This window comes from Stegostoma tigrinum, unplaced genomic scaffold, assembly GCF_030684315.1.
Source record: "Stegostoma tigrinum isolate sSteTig4 unplaced genomic scaffold, sSteTig4.hap1 scaffold_73, whole genome shotgun sequence".
Taxonomy (NCBI): domain Eukaryota; kingdom Metazoa; phylum Chordata; class Chondrichthyes; order Orectolobiformes; family Stegostomatidae; genus Stegostoma; species Stegostoma tigrinum.
The window spans coordinates 1,912,357-1,932,277 of NW_026728674.1; the positions used below are offsets into that span (position 1 = coordinate 1,912,357).

Sequence of the window (19,921 nt, forward strand, 5' to 3'; positions counted from 1 at the left end):
AGTTTTTCCTCAACTCTGTTCTAAATGCCCTATCCCTTATTTTTATACTGTGTCCTCTGGTTCTGGACTCAATCATCAGCAGAAACATGGTTCCTGCCTCCAGCGTGTCTAATCCTTTCATAATCTTATACGTCTCAATCAGACCCCTTCTCATCCTTCTAAGCCATGTCCCGGTACAGCTGCAGATGGACCTCTTTGCTCCGATACTCAATTCCTCTTGAAGGCCAGCATGCCATTGGCTTTCTTCACTGCCTGCTGTACCTGCATGCTTGCGTTCATTGACTGATGTACAAGAACACCTGCATCTCGTTGTACTTCCCCTTGACCTAACTTGACTCCATTTCGATAGTAATCTGCCTTCTTGTTCTTGTCACCAAAGTGGATAACCACACATTTATCCACATTAAACAGCATCTGTCATGCATCCGTCCACTCACCTAGCCTGTCGAAGTCACCCTGTATTCTCATAACATCCTCCTCATATTTCACACTGCCACCCAGCTTTGTGTCATTGGCAAATTTGCTAACATTACTTTTCATGCCTTCATCTATATCATTAATGTAGATTGTAAACAGCTGCTGTCCCAGCACCGAACCTTGTGGTACCCCACTGGTCACCACCTGCCATTCTGAAAGGGACCCGTTTATCACTAGTCTTTGCTTCCTGTCAGACAGCCAGTTTACAACCAAAGTCAGTATTTTGCCCACAATACCATGTGCCCGAATTTTGCTCACTAATCTCCTAAGTGGGACTTTATCAAAGGCTTTCTGAAAGTCCAGGTAGACTACATCCACGAGTTTTCCCTCGTCCATTTTCATAGTTACGTTCCCAAAAAATTCCAGAAGATAAGTCAAGCACAATTTCCCCTTCGTAAATCCATGCTGACTCTGACCTATCCTGTTGCTGCTGTCCAAATGAATCGCAATTTAATTTTATAATTCTTTCCCACCACTGACGTCTGGCTAACCGGTCGATAATTTCCATTTTCTCTCTCCCTCCTTTCTTGAAAAGTGAGACAACATTAGCCACCCTCCAATCCGCAGGAACTGATCCTGAATCTAGAGAACATTGGAAAATGATTACCAATGTGTTCACAATTTCTGGAGCCACCTCCTTAAGTACCCTGGGATGCAGACCATCAGGACGTATCAGCCTTCAGACCCAACAGTCTATCCAACACCATTTCTTGCCTAATATAAATATCCTTCAGTTCATCCATTACCCTAGGTCCTTCAGCCACGATTACATCTGGGAGATTGCTTGTGTCTTGCCTAGTGAAGACAGATCCAAAGTACCTATTCAACTCTCCTGCCATTTCCTTGTTCCCATTAAATAAATTCACTCGTTTCTGTCTTCAAGGGCTCAATTTTAGTCTTAACCATTTTTTTTCCACACACCTAAAAAAAACTTTGACTATCCTTCTTTATATTTTTCGCCAGTTTTCCTTCGTACCTCATTTTATTCTCTGCGTATTGCCTTTTTAGTTATCTTCTGTTGCTCTTGAAAAGCTTCCCAGTCCTCCGGCTTCCCGCTAATCTTTGCTCGGTTATACTACTTCTCTTTTATCTTTATAGAGTCCTTAACTTCTCTCGTCAGCCACGGCCATCCCTGCCTCCCCTTAGGATCTTTTTTCCTCCTTGGAATGAACTGATCCTGCATCTTTTGCATTATATCCAGAAATACCTGCCATTGTTGTTTCACTGCCATCCCGGCGAGGGTATTGAACCATTGAACTTTAGCCAGCTCCTCCCTCATAGCTCCCTAGTTCCTACAATACTGACACTTCCAATTCTCCCTTCTCCCTCTCAAATTGCAGATCAAAAATTATTGTATTATGGTCACTACCTCCTCATGGCTCCTTTACTTCGAGGTCCCTGATCAAATCCGGTTGGTTGCACAACACCAGATCCAGAATGGCCTCCTCCCTGGTACGCTCCATACTGACTCTACATCTCCTGATTCTATGACTCCACTCGCAAGGGACTGGAGATTTTATATTTCTTCACATTCATAATTTCATATTTTTTCACTATTTTTATTATTACTTCATTTCATATTTCTTTACTTCTGACTATTTTAAATACAACAGGTTTTCTTATGCTACATCAGTGACGACATTTCAAAGGTAGTTTAGCTGCCTATAAAGTACTTTTTATGCCTGAGACCATAAAATGTGCTACATAAATGCAGTTCTTTCTTTTATTAACTGCTGTAGTTGTGTGTTTCTTTGCCAATGGAGGATTGGCTACAATTACGCAGAGTAACATAAGTGAAATACATTTCCATGACAAAATTCCAAACCATGGTTACTCAGTCAGAATAATAAAATATTGGCTGTTTGCAACCGAACACTGTAGATGAGCGAGCGTCACTTAGTCAGTAAAGTACCAAATAAATATGTTCCCGACATGGAGAATACAAATGAAAACTACGGTAATGCTCACAGGAAATTGGACAATGTTCTATTTTATGATCACAGCAATGCCATATCATCAACACATGCTTTAATAGATAATAAGTCACTCTGCGATATTTATTCATTTGTTTTTCATTCTCAAGATCATCTTGGCAAATCCTGTGAACCGGGACCACTTAGTTAGGACTTAATTCGCATTTTATTCCACCTATAATATCCATGGTTTATCCATCTCCACTCTATGTTTGTCTGCAGGAAGATGAGTTGACAGGGGGTTTACAGTTTTAATTCATACAGATATATGTCCAATGTTTGTAAACATGTGTCTGTAGCTAGAATCTATGCTGTTGTAATAAATAGGTATTCTTGTTAAGAACAGAAAAGTGAAAACTGCCGGGTTAGAAAGTTCCAGCTACGCGCTTACCTGATGGAAATGCATTGACTGTGATATTAATATATATAATTGTTAAATGAGAATACTGACGAATTTTGCTTATTGTTTCTGTGATGATCTAAACAATCCATTTGTCAACACTATAAAGTAGATATTGTTATTGTAAACACCCCTGAAAATGCAAAGAAAATTTCAAGAGGGGCCAAATAAGTAGTGTTGGGGAACAAAGAAATGGCAGAGGAACTGAACAAGTATTTTGCATCAGTCTTGAGGTTGGAAGGCACCAGTAGTAGAGCTTTAAGGGAGTCTGAAGCAGAAGTGAGTGCAGTGGCCATCACTAAGGAGAAGGTACAGGGGAAGCTGAAGGGTCTGTGTGGAATTTGCACATTCTCTCCATGTCTGCATGTGTCTCCGCCAGGTGCTCTGATTTCCATCCACAGTCCAAAGATGTGCAGGCAAGGTGGATCAGCCGTGGCAAATGTGAGCTTGCCGGGAAACAGTACAGGGCTGGGTCTTGGTGGGATGTTCTTTGCGGAGGTGGTGCAGACCCAATGGCCTCTTTCCGCTCTGTAGGAATTCTATAATTCAGAGAAGATGGTAAATTACATGGACCAGATGGACTGTCCCCCAGAGTTCTGAAGGAGATAAGTGAGAAGACCATTGGTGATCTTTCAGGAATTACTGGAGTCAGGGTGGGTCCCAAAGGAGTGCAAAATGGCAAATATAACACCCCTGTTTAAAATGGAGGGAGGCAAAAGATGAGAAATTACAGACCTGTTAGCCTGGTGCTGGTCATTGGGTCAGATTTCAGAGTCTATTATTAAGGATGAGACCGGACAATGCTTGGAAGTACATGGCAATACTTGGAAATACATGGTAAATTGGGCTGAGAAAACACAACTTTGTCAAGGGAAGGTCTCTGTTAGATTCTTTGGGAATGTAACCAGTGAGTCAAAACCAAAGAGAGCCATTGAACTTTATCTATTTGGAATTCCAGAAAGCCTTTGACAAGGTGACACACAGGAGTCTTCAAAATAAAAAATGAGCTTATGGTGTTCGGGAGTAGGTACTGGCATGGACAGAGGATCGGTTAACTGGCAGAATGCAGAGAGTGGCAATAAAAGGGTCTTTTTCAGGATGGCAGCCAGCAACTACAGGAGTTCCGCACTCATCAGAGATCAGACTACAGCCATTCACGTTATACATTAGCAATCTCGACAAAGGAACTGATGGTATTGTTGTCCACAGGGCGTTGTTGCTAAGTCTGCAGATGACATTTCGATAGGTGGAGAGGCAAGTAGTGTTGAGGAAGTGGGGAGGTCACAGAGAGTCTGTAGAGATGGGCAAGTACAGGCATAGACTATTTTCTAAATGGGGAAAGGCTTCAGAAATCTGAACCACAAAGATGCCCCAGTTCAGGATTCTTTTAACATGCAGGTTCAGTTGGCAGTTGGGAAGGCAAATGCAATATCAGCATTCATTTCAAGACGGCAAAAATATAAGAGCAGAGATGTATTGCTGAGGCTGTGTAAGGCTCTGGTTATCTTGCATTTGGAATATTAAGAGCAGTTTTTGGCCATCTATCTAAAGATGGATGTGCTGGCCTTTGTCAGGGTCTAGAGGAGGTTCTCAAACATAATCCTGGGGATGAAGGCACTGTCACGTGAGGAGTGGCTGAGAACTCTGGGTCTGTACTCGATGGAGTTGAGAAGGACGAAGGGGGTCACACTGAAGGTCAGTCAGGACTGGATAGAGTGGACATGGAGATGATGTTTCCACGAGTAGGAGAGACCAGGACCTGAGGGCACAGCCTCAGAGTCAAAGGGACCACCTTTCAGGATGGAGGTGAGGAGGAATTTCTTCAGTCAGAAAGTTGTGAATCTGTGGAACTCATTGATGCAGAAAGCTGTGGAGGCCAAGTCAGAGTTGATTTCAGGCATAGATAGATATGTTCTTGCTTAGTGAGGACACAGGAGGTTGAGAATGACAGATCCCACTCAATGGGCTGAATGGTCTAAATCTGTTCTGAAATCTGAAGGTCGAAAACACTGGAATGTTAGTTCAGTGTTATTTTTATTGCACTGCAAGGACAGTATCTCTCCAAAAGACCTAACAAATTTTCCCACTCTGTTGTTGCAAACATATTCAATAACTAGCAACAATGCTCCTGTAGTGCCTCCCTCAGCCGACGCTAGTTAGTTCTACACTCATCGTAACTGCACGTGTTTGCCACCACTGAAACATCCCGGTATTACTGGCACTAGTGCCATGTTTAAAGGCTATTGTGAACCAGTAAAATACCCAGAATCCAGAACTGCCTTGTACAGTTCATAGCAATTGTCCCAGACAGGGCAGGAAAGGGGAAATTAGCACCTTATTTACAGTTAGGGACCTGGAGGTCCTGGTGGATGGATTGGTGCAGTGGAGGACTGTCCTCTTTCCCAAGCACAAGCACAGGAGGCCACAACACAATATTCCGCCAGACTCATCTGAGGCTGTCCAGTGTCAATGCAGTCTCAACCACCAAAAGAACCATACAGCAGTGCTGCAGGATCAGTGACCTCTGCTCCAATGGAAGAGGATCCTGGTCTGTGCTACCTCACATTCACACTCTCTCTAATTCTGCACCACCCTTCAGCACAGCTCATGTAATACCATTCTCACCAAAGCATTCAATGTCTGTCTTCGCTTGCTCTCGTCTACTTGAGGCCCCAAGGCTATTATTCCTGTATGTTCTCTGTGCCTCTTGCTCTCACCCAGGAGACCTCACCTCCCTTCCCAAACATACATGAGCACTAACAAATGCACCAGCTCATTTCATCTCACTCAATTCCTCCCTTTGTTTCATTCCAAGAAAAACAGCCCACAGTAGGGCAGAAAGAGCTAACACAGGTAGTGAGGTGTCTAATGTTTGACTTCTCACAACCTATGACGACAGTGTCCTGACCATGGTCATTCTGAGCAGCCAACTGATTGCATCCAAGCCCCTCGAGTGATATCAGACAATGCCCTGGAGTTACCTAGATCTGCTGCCTGAAAGTGCCTCGCTTGACTGGAGACCATTCCCCTCGGAACCTGAAGCATGACCATGTGGTTGGAGACAATGCAATGCCTTCTGTGCTTCTGCAGCTGGCACAGACTGCAGGTGTGAGATCAACATATCACGGTGCTGAACGGCAACACATCCACTCCTTTGATTGATGACTGCTAACAAGCATGACAAGCTGTCTGGCTTGGTCTCGATGCTAAAAAGTTAATAAACATAGTCGCGTTATGAGTCTGTTAGATGTGGCGGAGGGGCAAACCTTAAGAAGACAAGGCAAATGAAGACAAGGCAGAGGAGCTGTTAGCATTCATGCAGGGACACAATGAGAGTTGAGAGCTCAAGCAAGGTGTCCTGATGTGTAACGTGGCCCAATACACGAATGGGTGCCTGTCCCTGCATCCAAAAGTGCCCTGGCAGTAGCACTGCAATGAGGGGGGCTGCTGCAATCCAGAATGCAGCAATGAAGTACAGAAGAGTACTGAAAGCAGATCTGTGATGTGCCATGATGTGCTGAGGCTGGAACATGTCACATGTCAAAACTGTGGACATGGGGTGATCCTGATGGGTGTGGCTGCAGATGCTGCGGACTAGTGCCCAAGTTGGAGGTGCAGAGGAGCATTGAGCAATGTGGAAGCACCACACACCCACTCAGAATTTCATGTCGTTAATTCGGAGCATCCAGTTTCTGTCTGGCAGGTAGAAAAAGGGAATAAGTACGAATGAGGTGGTACTGGGAAATAGTGCATGTCGTTCAGTGCTCCCTAGCGAGAATTTCAGCTCAATATCTACAATTTCCCTGGAAAAGGCAACATTTTGGTTTTGACATCCTGAAGCAGCTTGAGCTGCTATCAATATGAAGGGTACGCACCTAATGAAGAACGTCAAAATTGACAGTCGCAATAACAATTTAATATTGGAACACATCTCATGCAGACAAAGCTCAATTTTATATTAATGGTAAATTCAAGGTGATTGGGGTGGATAGGAGGACACCGAAAGTTTAACCCTGGACGTCCATTGCCAAGTCCTAGAATTGTATCCAGCCTGGACTGAAAGAAAATAAAATTCTCTCCGCTTGCAAGGATTCCCCAATATACTGTCACAGTCCTAATACATTTCCAAGTGAAGTGCATAACATTATTCCTAAATGGAGTTTACTAAACAATCTGACTGAGATAAGCTGAACGACAATTAGTCTGGAAAATACCACAATGGCACAGTTAATGCTCTTCAAGATACTGGCTAGGTTAAAAAGTCTCAGTTATGAGATAGACTGGTATGCTGGGTTTGTTTTCCTTGGAGCAGAGGAGGCTGAGGTTGGGGTTGGGATCTGATTGAGGCAAAGAAAATTATGACAGGCACGGGCAGAATACATTGTGAGAATCCTTTCTCCATGGCACATGTGTCTAAGACCAGATGGCACAAGTTTACGGTGAGGATTAAATGCTTTGGAGGAAGTCTGAGGAAAAGCTTTTTCATCTAAAAAGTGGTAGACGTATGGAGCACGCTGCCTGAGAGGGTAGTTGAGGCAGGTATTCTCAACATTTAAAAAGCATCTGGGATGAGCATTTAAAATGCTCGGTCAAGGAGGCTGTGGAACAAGTGCAGATAAACGAGATTAGTGCAGCTTGGTGTATGTTGGGAGGCATAGACACGGTGTTTCTATGCTGTATGACTCTACGAGATTGAGTGTCACATAAAAATTTATTCTACATCTGGCCGTTTATTCCTTGACATTAACTGGATGATGTTCATATTGTGTACTTTATACACGTCTTTCTCCAGCACTAACATTTGTCACCGTGAAGAGCATTACAATCAGAGTGTCGAGATGTCTACATGATCCTGTACAGATCTGACCAAATGGATTCCAAAGTATATCAGTTTCAATTTTACGATTTAAAACAAAAATCGCTAAAACTTTCAACTACTTTATCTGTTTAAGTGAAATGAAATTAGAACATACTGAAACCTTATGTCAACAATACCAGGATTGATTTTAATCAGTCGACAATCTTCATATTCACTGAACGGATCATATACATATCAAAATCCAATCCGTCGGATGCAGTTTAAATGCACCTTAGGAGAATCTAAACATACTACATTAAAGTGTAAATCATACATACGTATCAAATACGTTCAGCAGCCAGTTCAGACACATGTCGACACAGAGTGGCACATTGACCAAGTCCTTGTGGTTTTGTTCCAAAACATCATAAATGGACGTTAAACAGTTGATTACTTCAGTCACATTCAGAAGTTGCTCGGTTTGTGTCAATTTGTGTTGATCAAAGACGCGTTGCGCTGTGTGCAACTCCAACAGATCCACTACAAAGGAGGAAGAAAACTAACTTTGATTACAGTTTTAACTTATTGAGCTATCAAATAAAATTAATTCCTGTATTTGGCCTAGAAATAAATACAATGATTCACAAAAGTACTCTGGAATGAAGGAAACAGGCCATTTCCTTCTCAAATGCACGATGTCAAATCTAACTAGGGAACCGTCAGTGATAATGTATGGTTTAGAAGGGGTGGACACTAGGAAGTTGTTTCCGTTAGGCGGGGAGACTAGGACCCGTGGGCACAGCCTTAAAATTAGAGGGGGTAAATTTAAAACTGAAATGAGACGACACGTCTTCAGCCAGAGTGGTGGGCTTGTGAATTCATTGCCGCAGATTGCAGTGGAGGCCAGGATGTTGGATGCCTTCCAGGCAGAGATCGACAAATTCTTGATCCCATAAGGAATCAAGGGCGAGGGGGAGAGTGCAGGGAAGTGGTGTTGAAATGCCCATCAGCCATGATTTAAATGGCAGAGTGGACTTGATGGGCCGAATGGCCTCACTTCCACTCCTATGTCTTATGGTCTTATGATGCTGGTCATATTCTGTCGTTTGGTTCAGTAATTTCTGCAGAACAATGGTGGAGGAACAGTAGCTTTGTATGTTATGAAGCCCTCCTTTATATTTATGAAGCAGGACTCAGTACAATTTAAACTAAAACATCCATCTCTTTCAACCGACGTGCATTCTCACTACATCCAAATCCAAAGTACAAACTAATTGGCTCTTTACTCGTTTCAAATAGTGGATCTTACAACCCCTATTTCACTGCTGGTAATCAGCATTCATTTAAATCACACTAGGTTGCAGCTATGAAGTGTGTTAATCACACATTCTTGTTCATTTTAAAAAGGCGCTCTGTTACCTCGGTTTTGAACTAGATTTCTCTTATAATTTTGCTCTTTTGTCATACACATGGTATGTTCTACAGCGTCTACCAAAAACAATTAGTAGTTAAACAAGTATCAATTCAATTTTAGTTCACATGATGCCAACAAAATCTGGCAAACATGGTCAAAACATGGAATGCCAATCGAACCACTCCAAATACAACAGAACCTCCATAAATAAAATCTAATGGCAATATGAGGAATGAAGCTCCCAGAGATATGCATTCATCTGAGTGAAATCGTTGATTTTCTCGGCTTCTAACCCTTTCACAGGCAGAGAGATCCTGGCCCATGAACCTTCACTGCTTGAAAAAAATTCCCCTCGACATCGCCCTACATCTTTTCCCCAAAACATGAATGCATTCCCTTCTCCTTGTAACATCATCCACCAGCCATGGGAACACAGCCTCTCCACGTTTATCTTATCCCAACCAATCATAATCCTTTATGTCTCCATTAACTACTTATTAATCCCCTGTACTCCAATGAAAATAGCGTTAGCTAAATTTGTTGATAAAATGTCACAATCCTAAAACAGGTTGGGTAAATTTCATCATTATTACTCAATATTACCAAAATTATTACTCTTGAAGTTTAGTCCCAGATTTGGGTGTATCATTCCAGTCCTATTTCAAGGTTCAGGATAACTTCTTTGTTTTAGCACTGCATGAGCTACATTATAAAGCCCCATCCCACAGATACGAAGGTGGGAAGAAACACATAAAATCTGGAGGGCACTGTGTGTACATGTGTGGAAGTTCTGGGGAACTGTCAAGCAGCCTGCCTATCCTTTGACCTCCTGAGACTAATTGATGGCAATTTCAGGGATCTCCTCTATTGCGTAAGGAGATAGATGTCAATCAGGAAGGCAGTGAGCTTTACATGCACAATCCAGCCTCGAAAAACTGAGTTGGTAGGGGATCCTCATCCACAGGCCCCTTGGCCTGATCCAAGGCACTTCACGCCCTTAAACTCTCATCCAACGTTTCAACAACCCCGAACAACCCTCGACCACTCCGCACCTCTAGTCCGGGACCTGCCATCCAGCCATCAGCAACTTCAGACTCTTCTGGGCTCTAAGTGGCCAGGAGTTCTACAAGGTAGAACTTCCATCCAAGAGGGCGCCCCATGTCCTGCCTCCAGCCATTTAATGCTGCAGGGCAGCTGTGAAGAGCATGGGCAGGGTCCCATTTGGCATTTCAACTGGGAGACACCTGAGCAGGAGTGGGGGCAACAGCACCATGTCGAGTACTATTCACCAGACCAAAACTTCCATATCCTCAGCATTCTCTCCAATGTTCTGCCAATTCAACAGTCAGTGCCCAAGGTTAGTGGGAAACCAGAAATAAGGAAAGATTTCAAAGCCGAGAAATAGAAAAGAAACCGACAATAAGAGCTTATTTAAACAAATGAAAAGGAAGGAAGAGGTCAAAGTGAACGCAGATCCCTTAAAGAATGGAGGCTGCAAAAATAATAATGGGGAATCAGGAAATGGCAAATGAGACAAATAAATACTTTATGTCAGTCTTCACAGCAAAAGGCACAAATACCATCTCAAAAATATTTAGTGAACAAAGAGCAAAAAGCAGACAAGAAATATCACCAGAGAAAAGGTGCTCGGGAAACTAATGGGGTTAAAGGTCGATAGGTATCTGGGACCTGATGTACTCTGTGCTAGTATATTAAAAGATGTAGCTAGTGCGGCCTTACTTGAAATACTGCGTGCAGTTCAGGTCGCCCCATTACAGGAAGGATGTGGAAGCATTGGAAAAGGTTCAGAGGAGATTTACCAGGATGTTGCCTGGTCTGGAGTGAAGGTCTTATGAAGAAAGGCTGAGGGACTTGGGTCTGTTCTCATTGGAGAGAAGAAGGTTAAGAGGGGATTTAATAGAGACATACAAGATGATCAGTGGATTAGATCGGGTGGGCAGTGGGAGTCTTTTTCCGAGGATGATGACTTCAGCTTGTACAAAGGGGCACAGCTTCACATTCAGGGATAATAGATTTGAGACAGATGTCAGAGGCAGGTTCTTTACTCAGAGTGGTAAGGCCGTGGATCGCCCTGCCGGCCAATGTGGTTCACTCAGCCACATTCGGGGCATTTAAACAGTCCTTGGGTAAGCAGATGAGTGCTGATGGGCTGGTGTAGCGGGGTGGGCTTATATTAGTTCACTGGTCTGTGCAACAACAAAGCCCGAAGGGCCTGTTCTGCGCTGTATCGTTCTATGTTCTAACCCCCCACCAGCACTCATCTTCACTGGTTTCATCCTCGCCGCTTCGAACTGTCTGTCTCCTCTCGAACTATCTTCTCAGCTATCCATCTTCAATCCGCCTCCCCCTCTCTCCATATTTATTTCAGAATCCCTTCCCCTGCCCCATTTCTGAAGAAGGGTCCAGATTCCAAACATCAGCCGTCCTGTTCCTCTAATGCTGCTTGGCCTGCTGCACTCATCCAGCTCTACACCTTGTTTCTTCAGATTATCCAGCATCTGCAGTTCCTACTATCTCTGAAGAGATTTTCTTTCTCTTCTCCCACAGCAGTCTTGGAAACAACTCATATGGGCGTGGGGATTTGTTCACTTTTAAACCAGCCAATAATTTCAATTTCACACTGCATCTTCCTGCTTTATAGACATCAATGCTCCTCCTTGAAGGGAGGACAGATGGGAGGTACTTGTCGACTGTATCGATGCTCTTCAGTTCTGAACACAGATTGCCCCATCACCCTTCGTACACCCCGGTTTCTAATTGGCCCTACTCTTTCCCTGGTTATTCTCCTGCTTGATATGCCTGCAGAATATCTTGATATTCTTTCCAATCTTGGCCACCAACGTTTCTTCACACTTCATTTTTATACGTCACTAGTCATCCATTCATTTGCTCCCTTTGCACTTGTCATAAACATGTCCTGAACATTCCTCAAGATCCAGGGTTCTCCAGGCTTGTTGATCATAAATTTCACCCAAAACGGAACATAGCTGGCCTTGACTCTCCCAGTTCCTTTTCTGCTGTAGATTCGCCCTCAACTAACTTCCCAAAATATTACACCCAGATCCTGCCTTGTTTCAGTCAAATATGCCTTACCCCAAACCAAAAACATTTTTTTTTAAACAGATCTCCTCTCCCACGTTGAAAAGTCTGTTGTCATGGTCACTATCACTAAAGCACTTAGCCACTGTCACCTTGAACACTGCCTTTGTGTCCCAGAAGTAGGTCCAGCATTGCACCGTCCCTTACAAGCTCGTCTACATGGTGATGTTAAATAATCTCTCAAATGTATTTAAAGAATTATTTCCCAAGTCAAACTTTTATGTTATCTCAATTAATGTTGTGCAGTTGAAATCCCCTAATATAATCTTTATATTATTATTTTCTCACCCCTCAGTGAATTACCTGCTCTTCAATTGCCCACTGCTTGGAGGCCGACAGCTTAAATTCCTCACCACATTAGCAAACCCTTGTGCAAGGATTTTGGTTCCTTTCTGCTTCAGCTGCAGACCAGCCAACTTGCAGAGGATATACCATCCCCACAAATTGTCCTTCAGATCCATGTGTCTAAATCCCTCCCCAAACACAAACACTTGAGCCAAGCATTCATCTGTTTTCTTCCCCTTTTTCTTGCCTTCTCAGCATGTGGCACCAGGAATAATCCAGAGATTGCAACTTTAGAGGTTCTGCTATTTAATCCACTGCCTAGCTCTCGGAACACTTGATGCAAGACCTCATCACTCATCTTACCAAAGTGTACATCGAGCTGCGTCTTACAGTCCTCCTCCTTCAGGATATTTTTAATGACATTGTTGATCTGGTTAACACGCCATAATGGAGTCACATCAAAATGACTGTGAAAAATCTGGTCTACCCAGATCGTCGCAATGGGCAAAAAAGCACACCAATGTCTCTACTTCCCAGGAGGCTAAGGCAATTCAAATATAAAGGGCAACTTTCATTGATGTACCAGAGAAAGCATCCTATCTGGATGCATATCATAGCATGGTTTGGCAACTGTTCTTCCTAAGAAAACAACAGACTCCACAGTCATGAACACAGCACAGTGCATCATGCAAATCAGCCTTCCACTCATTCATTCCACCTATACTTCCTGCTGCCTCGGGAAAGCAAATGAAATAATCAAAGGTCTTTCTCACCTGCCAATTACACTCTCTTCTACCCTTTTCTGAAGGGAAGGTGTCAAAAACTTTGTATTCATGTGTGAACAGATCCCAGAAAAACTTCTTCACCACTGTTATTGGACATCTGAATAGAACTCTTAAAATTTTAAATCTAATTTTGATCTTGCTCTCTGTGCATCTTCTCTGTTGCTGTCATTATGTTCCATTTCACTAATGCACCTTGTATGGTATGATCTGTCTATACTGCATGCATCACAGAACTTTTCACTGTACCTAGGCATATGTAACAATGAATACTCTAATCAAATTGACTGTGTGCAAGAGAGAGGTGAACATATGGTTGTGTTCAAGAGTGCAAAGACAGTGCACGAAAGTGTGAGTGTGCGCAGGACAGAATGTGTGCGCCAGTGACTGTGCTCAAGAGCGTGTAAACGAGAGTCAGCACAAAAGCGAGTGTAACAGCATGCATGAGGCAGTGAGAGTGTCTGTGAGAGCGAGTGAGCTTGAGAGCAAGTGAATTTGTAACCCCAAGTGTGTGAGGGAGAGTTTTGTGTGTGTGTGTCTGTGTCTAGTTGAGTGTATGAACATTGGCAAAAGATCGTGCGAACAGGGCATGCAAGTGTGCCACGGAATGTGTGCAAGACCATGCATGATTGTATGACAGTATGGAGTATGAATGAGTGAGAACGTGACTCTGTGTGTGTGTGTCTGTCCGTGTGTGTCTGCCCGCGTGTGTCTGTCCGTGGTCAGTGTGTGTGGATAGTATGTTTGTGCATGAGGGATAGGATATGCATGTGCAACATAGTGTGACTGTGAACTTCTGTTTGTGCCTGAGTGAAGTGTTGGGGGAGAATAGGGAGAGGAGAGATCGAGAGAGCGTATGTGAGAGAGATGAGATGAGGAGAGGAATAAGAAATGATAGAACATAGAACATAGAACAGTACAGCACAGAACAGGCCCTTCAGCCCACAATGTTGTGCCGACCATTGATCCTCATGTATGCACCCTCAAATTTCTGTGACCATATGCATGTCCAGCAGTCTCTTAAATGTCCCCAATGACCTTGCTTCCACAACTGCTGCTGGCAACGCATTCCATGCTCTCACAACTCTCTGCGTAAAGAACCCGCCTCTGACATCCCCTCTATACTTTCCACCAACCAGCTTAAAACTATGACCCCTCGTGCTAGCCATTTCTGCCCTGGGAAATAGTCTCTGGCTATCAACTCTATCCATGCCTCTCATTATCTTGTATACCTCAATTAGGTCACCTCTCCTCCTCCTTTTCTCCAATGAAAAGAGACCGAGCTCAGTCAACCTCTCTTCATAAGATAAGCCCTCCAGTCCAGGCAGCATCCTGGTAAACCTCCTCTGAACCCTCTCCAAAGCATCCACATCTTTCCTATAATAGGGTGCCCAGAACTGGACGCAGTATTCCAAGTGCGGTCTAACCAAAGTTTTATAGAGCTGCAACAAGATCTCACGACTCTTAAACTCAATCCCCCTGTTAATGAAAGCCAAAACACCATATGCTTTCTTAACAACCCTGTCCACTTGGGTGGCCATTTTAAGGGATCTATGTATCTGCACACCAAGATCCCTCTGTTCCTCCACGCTGCCAAGAATCCTATCCTTAATCCTGTACTCAGCTTTCAAATTCGACCTTCCAAAATGCATCACCTCGCATTTATCCAGGTTGAACTCCATCTGCCACCTCTCAGCCCATCTCTGCATCCTGTCAATGTCCCGCTGCAGCCTACAACAGCCCTCTGCACTGTCAACGACACCTCCGACGTTTGTGTCGTCTGCAAACTTGCTGACCCATCCTTCAATTCCCTCGTCCAAGTCATTAATAAAAATTACAAACAGTAGAGGCCCAAGGACAGAGCCCTGTGGAACCCCACTCACCACTGACTTCCAGGCAGAATATTTTCCTTCTACTACCACTCGCTGTCTTCTGTTGGCCAGCCAATTCTGTATCCAAGCAGCTAAGTTGCCCTGTATCCCATTCCTCCTGACCTTCTGAATGAGCCTTCCATGGGGAACCTTATCAAATGCCTTACTGAAGTCCATATACACCACATCCACAGCTCGACCCTCATCAACCTTTCTAGTCACATCCTCAAAAAACTCGATAAGGTTTGTAAGGCATGACCTACCCCTCACAAAGCCGTGTTGACTGTATTTGATCAAGCCATGCTCTTCCAGATGGTCATAAATCTTATCCCTCAGAATCCTTTCTAACACCTCGCAGACGACAGACATGAGACTTACCGGTCTATAATTGCCGGGGATTTCCCTATTTCCTTTCTTGAAGAGAGGAATTACATTTGCCTCTCTCCAGTCCTCAGGTACGACTCCAGTGGAGAGCGAGGATGCAAAGATCTTCGCAAGTGGCGAAGCAATTGCATTTCTCGCTTCCCAAAGCAGCCGAGGACAAATCTGATCCGGGCCTGGCGACTTGTCAATCCTAATGTTTGACAAAATTTTCAGCACATCAGCTTCCTCTATCTCTATCCATTCCAGCATGCACACCTGCTCTTCAAAGGTTTCATTCACTACAAAGTTGGTTTCTTTCGTAAAGACAGAAGCAAAAAACTCATTTAGGGCTTCCCCTACCTCCTCAGGCTCCACACACAAGTTCCCTATGCAATCCCTGATCGGCCCTACTCTTTCTTTGACCATTCTCTTATTCCTCACGTAAGTGTAAAATGCCTTTGTGTTTTCCCGGATTCCTTCTGCCAAGCCTTTCTCGTGCCCCCTCCTGGCTCTCCTCAGACCATTTTTGAGCTCCTTCCTTGCCTGCATGTAATCCTCTCTAGCTGAACTTGACCCTAGCTTCCTCCACCTTATGTAAGCTACCTTCTTCCTTTTCACTAGAAGCTCCACCGCTCTCGTCATCCAAGGTTCCTTAATCTTACCCCTTCTTGCCTGTCTCAGAGGGACATATTTACTCATCACTCCCAACAACTGTTCCTTAAACCATCTCCACATGTCTATAGTTCCCTTACCATGGAACAACTGCTCCCAGTCCATGCTTCCTAACTCATGTCTAATCGCATCATAGTTTCCTCTTCCCCAATTAAATATCCTCCCATTCTGCCTAATCCTCTCCTTCTCCATAGCTATGTAAAATGTGAGGCAGTTATGGTCACTATCACCAAAATGCTCCCCCACCACAAGATCTGATACCTGCCCCGGCTCGTTTCCGAGCACCAAGTCTAGAATGGCCTCTCCCCTCGTCGGCCTGTCAACGTACTGCGTTTGGAAACCCTCCTGAACACACCTTACAAAAACAGCTCCATTCAAATCTTCTGCTCGAAGGAGGTTCCAATCAATATTAGGAAAGTTAAAGTCACCCATTACAACAACCCTACTGCGTCCACACTTTTCCAAAATCTGTCGACCTATGCTTTCTTCAATCTCCCTGCTGCTATTGGGGGGCCTGTAGTAAACCCCTAACGAGGTGACTACTCCCTTGCTGTTCCTAATTTCCACCCATACTGACTCAGTAGGCGGATCTTCCTCGACAAAGGAAGCTTCTGTAGCTGTGATACCCTCTCTGATTAGTAGTGCTACACCCCCTCCTCTTTTTCCCCCCTCCCTATTCTTTTTAAATGTTCTAAACCCTGGAACATCCAGCAACCATTCCTGCCCATGAGAAACCCATGTCTCTGTTATGGCCACAACATCATAGCACCAGGTACTGATCCATGCTCTAAGTTCATCACTTTTATTCCTGATACTCCTTGCATTAAAGCAAACACACTTTAACCGATCCCTTGGTTCCTTCCCAGGAAAATCCTTCCCACTAGCTGGTCTACCTCTTGCTACTGCCTCACCTGCATCAACGCTCACCTCTGGTATACGGCTCAGGTTCCCACCCCCCTGCCATACTAGTTTAAACCGTCTCGAACTACTCGAGCAAACCTTCCACCCAGGACATTGGTCCCCTTCCAGTTCAGATGCAACCCGTCCTTCTTGTACAGGTCCCACCTTCCCCAGAAGGCATCCCAATTATCAACATGATGAGTGGTCAATACCTGGAGGTAAAAAAGAACAGTGTGAGAGTGTTAATAGAAGCCGCTGGATAGAATATGGAGGCTAAAATAGTATCAGAGATAATGGGAACTGCAGATGCTGGAGAATTCCAAGATAATAAAATGTGAGGCTGGATGAACACAGCAGGCCAAGCAGCATCTCAGGAGCACAAAAGCTGACGTTTCGGGCCTAGACCCTTCATGAAGGGTCTAGGCCCGAAACGTCAGCTGGATGAACACAGCAGGCCAAGCAGCATCTCAGGAGCACAAAAGCTGACGTTTCGGGCCTAGACCCTTCATGAAGGGTCTAGGCCCGAAACGTCAGCTTTTGTGCTCCTGAGATGCTGCTTGGCCTGCTGTGTTCATCCAGCCTCACATTTTATTATCTTATAATATGGAGGCTATTGTTTTACTGATGGTACTGAATGAAAAGCAAGTGACACCTCTACTTGTCAGGGGACAGGAGATGTGCATTCGAGAAGGAGATACAGTCAAGCCTTGTTAGAGACAGCAGACACATTGAAAATGCACAGAAACTGAAATTAAAGCTTTCTTGTCAATGTGTCAAGAGGTGAGACAAATATGACGGGCTAATATTGTACCTTTGTGCTCAGTAAAATCATAGAATCATGAATCAGAGAATCCTTACAGTGTGGAAACAGGTCCGTCAGTCCAACACAACCACACTGCCCCTCAAAGCATCCCACCAAGACCCATCCACCCATAACTCACCTAACCTACACATCACTGAACTCCTTGGGAAATTTAGCATGGCCAATCCACCGACCTTGCACGTCTTTTGACTGTGGGAGGAAACTGGAGCACCCAGAGAAAACCCATGCGGACACATGAAGAATGTGCAAACTCCACACAGATAGTCAAAGGGTGGAATTGAACCCAAGTTGCTGGTGCCGTGAGGCGGCAGCGTCAAACAGAGCCCCTGTGCTCTTTATTATGCCAATTAAGCTGCAAGCATTATTTTTAAAGGAAGGAAACGTACCATCGTCACAGGATGCCAGTGCTTTCAATTTTCTATCAGCTTTGAGAACTTTATCCATGTCTGTCTTGACAAGGGCAAGGTGATGGCAATGGTGTGAACAGCAATTTGATTCACTCTAAATCAACTATAACACTAATTTTCAAAACTTTGAAAACTCAATGTCCTGTTTTTCGAAGATGTCTGCATGTTCCATGGAAAATCATGTATTTTCCACTGCCTACCAGGCTAATCATTTCTTCACTATGATCTCCGTCTCTCTCTCTCTCTCTCTCTGTGTCTTGCCCTCTTTGATTTCTGGAATTCCCGCCCTCCCTACCCTCAGCTACCTGTGCTCATATGCTCGAGGCTTCTCCAATTTTCTGATGTTCATGCTAAAGCTTTAAGATCCCCGCACTGAACGTCAGCAAATTTTTCCAGAAGCCTCAAATGACTGCTGCCCAGTGGCTCTTACATCCATTTTCATCACTATGAAGTGCTTTGAGAGGTTGGTCACGGGTCACATCAACTCCACCCTCCCACATTACCTTGATCCACTGCAATTCACCTACTGATGCAGCAGATCCATCGTCGATGTCCTCTCTTTGGCTTTACACACATCTCTGGAACGTCCAGATAACAAGGGCATCTACATCAAGCTCCTACTTATTGACCACATCTCCACTTTCAATACCCTAATGCCAAACAAACACATCTCCAAGATTTTGAGTAGGATTAATTTCTTATATTTTTATGCCAATTATATGACTGAATTAATTAAGTCGATTTAATTTTCAAACAAGTCTAGGTTTCTTTGTATTTCACCAGAGTCCAAATGTAAATATATTCACATGCAAATTACATGAATGGCTTCAACATACAAATAAGTTCAGAGCTGATACACATTGTCATATAGGTTATGACACTCAGAAAACTTGATGTAGCAAAGACACCTAACATGTGCTGTCTCTATGATAACAAGGTGTCGAGCTGAATGAGCACAGCAGGCTGAGCAGCATCAGAGGAGTAGGAAAGCTGACGTTTTTGGTCCAGATCTTTTGTCAGGAATTGGACACAAAAGAATCTGAGATAACAGGTGTAGAGCTGGATGATGAGAGATAATGGGAACTGCAGATGCTGGAGAATTCCAAGATAATAAAATGTGAGGCTGGATGAACACAGCAGGCCAAGCAGCATCTCAGGAGCCTGAGATGCTGCTTGGCCTGCTGTGTTCATCCAGCCTCACATTTTATTATCTTAGAGCTGGATGATGCTGCTTGGCTTGTTGTGTTCATAAGACCATAAGACAGAGGAGTGGAAGTAAGGCCATTTGGCCCATCAAGTCCACTCTGGCATCTGAATCATGGCTAATGGGCATTTCAACTCCACTTCCCTGTACTCTCCCCATAGCCCTTGATTCATCCAGCTCTACACTTTGTTATCTCAGACTCCCCAGCATCGGCAGTTCCCACTACCTGTGTGGTCCTCCTCTACGTCAGGGAAACCAAGCGGAGGCTTGGTTCACACTAAACAACTGCACGTCCCAGTCGCCAACCATTTTAACTACCCCTCCCAATCCTCAGATGGACTGTCCATCCTGGGCCTCCTGCAGTGCCACAACGATGGCACCCAAAGGTTGCAGGAACAGTACCACTTATTTTGCTTGGGAACCCTGCAGCCT

At 44.1% G+C, this 19,921-nt stretch overlaps 1 protein-coding gene across 1 annotated transcript in view; it reads right to left on the reverse strand.

The window, feature by feature from the left end:
* LOC132209229 (utrophin-like) overlaps positions 1-19,921 on the reverse strand; it is a 59,088-nt gene that overhangs the window by 24,314 nt on the left and 14,853 nt on the right. Inside the window, exons 2-3 of the mRNA XM_059644344.1 lie at positions 7,987-8,188; positions 6,001-6,056 (exon numbers count right to left, since the gene is read on the reverse strand). Of these exons, the coding sequence (XP_059500327.1) occupies positions 6,001-6,056; positions 7,987-8,188 (258 nt within the window). The remainder of the gene's footprint in view (positions 1-6,000; positions 6,057-7,986; positions 8,189-19,921) is intronic.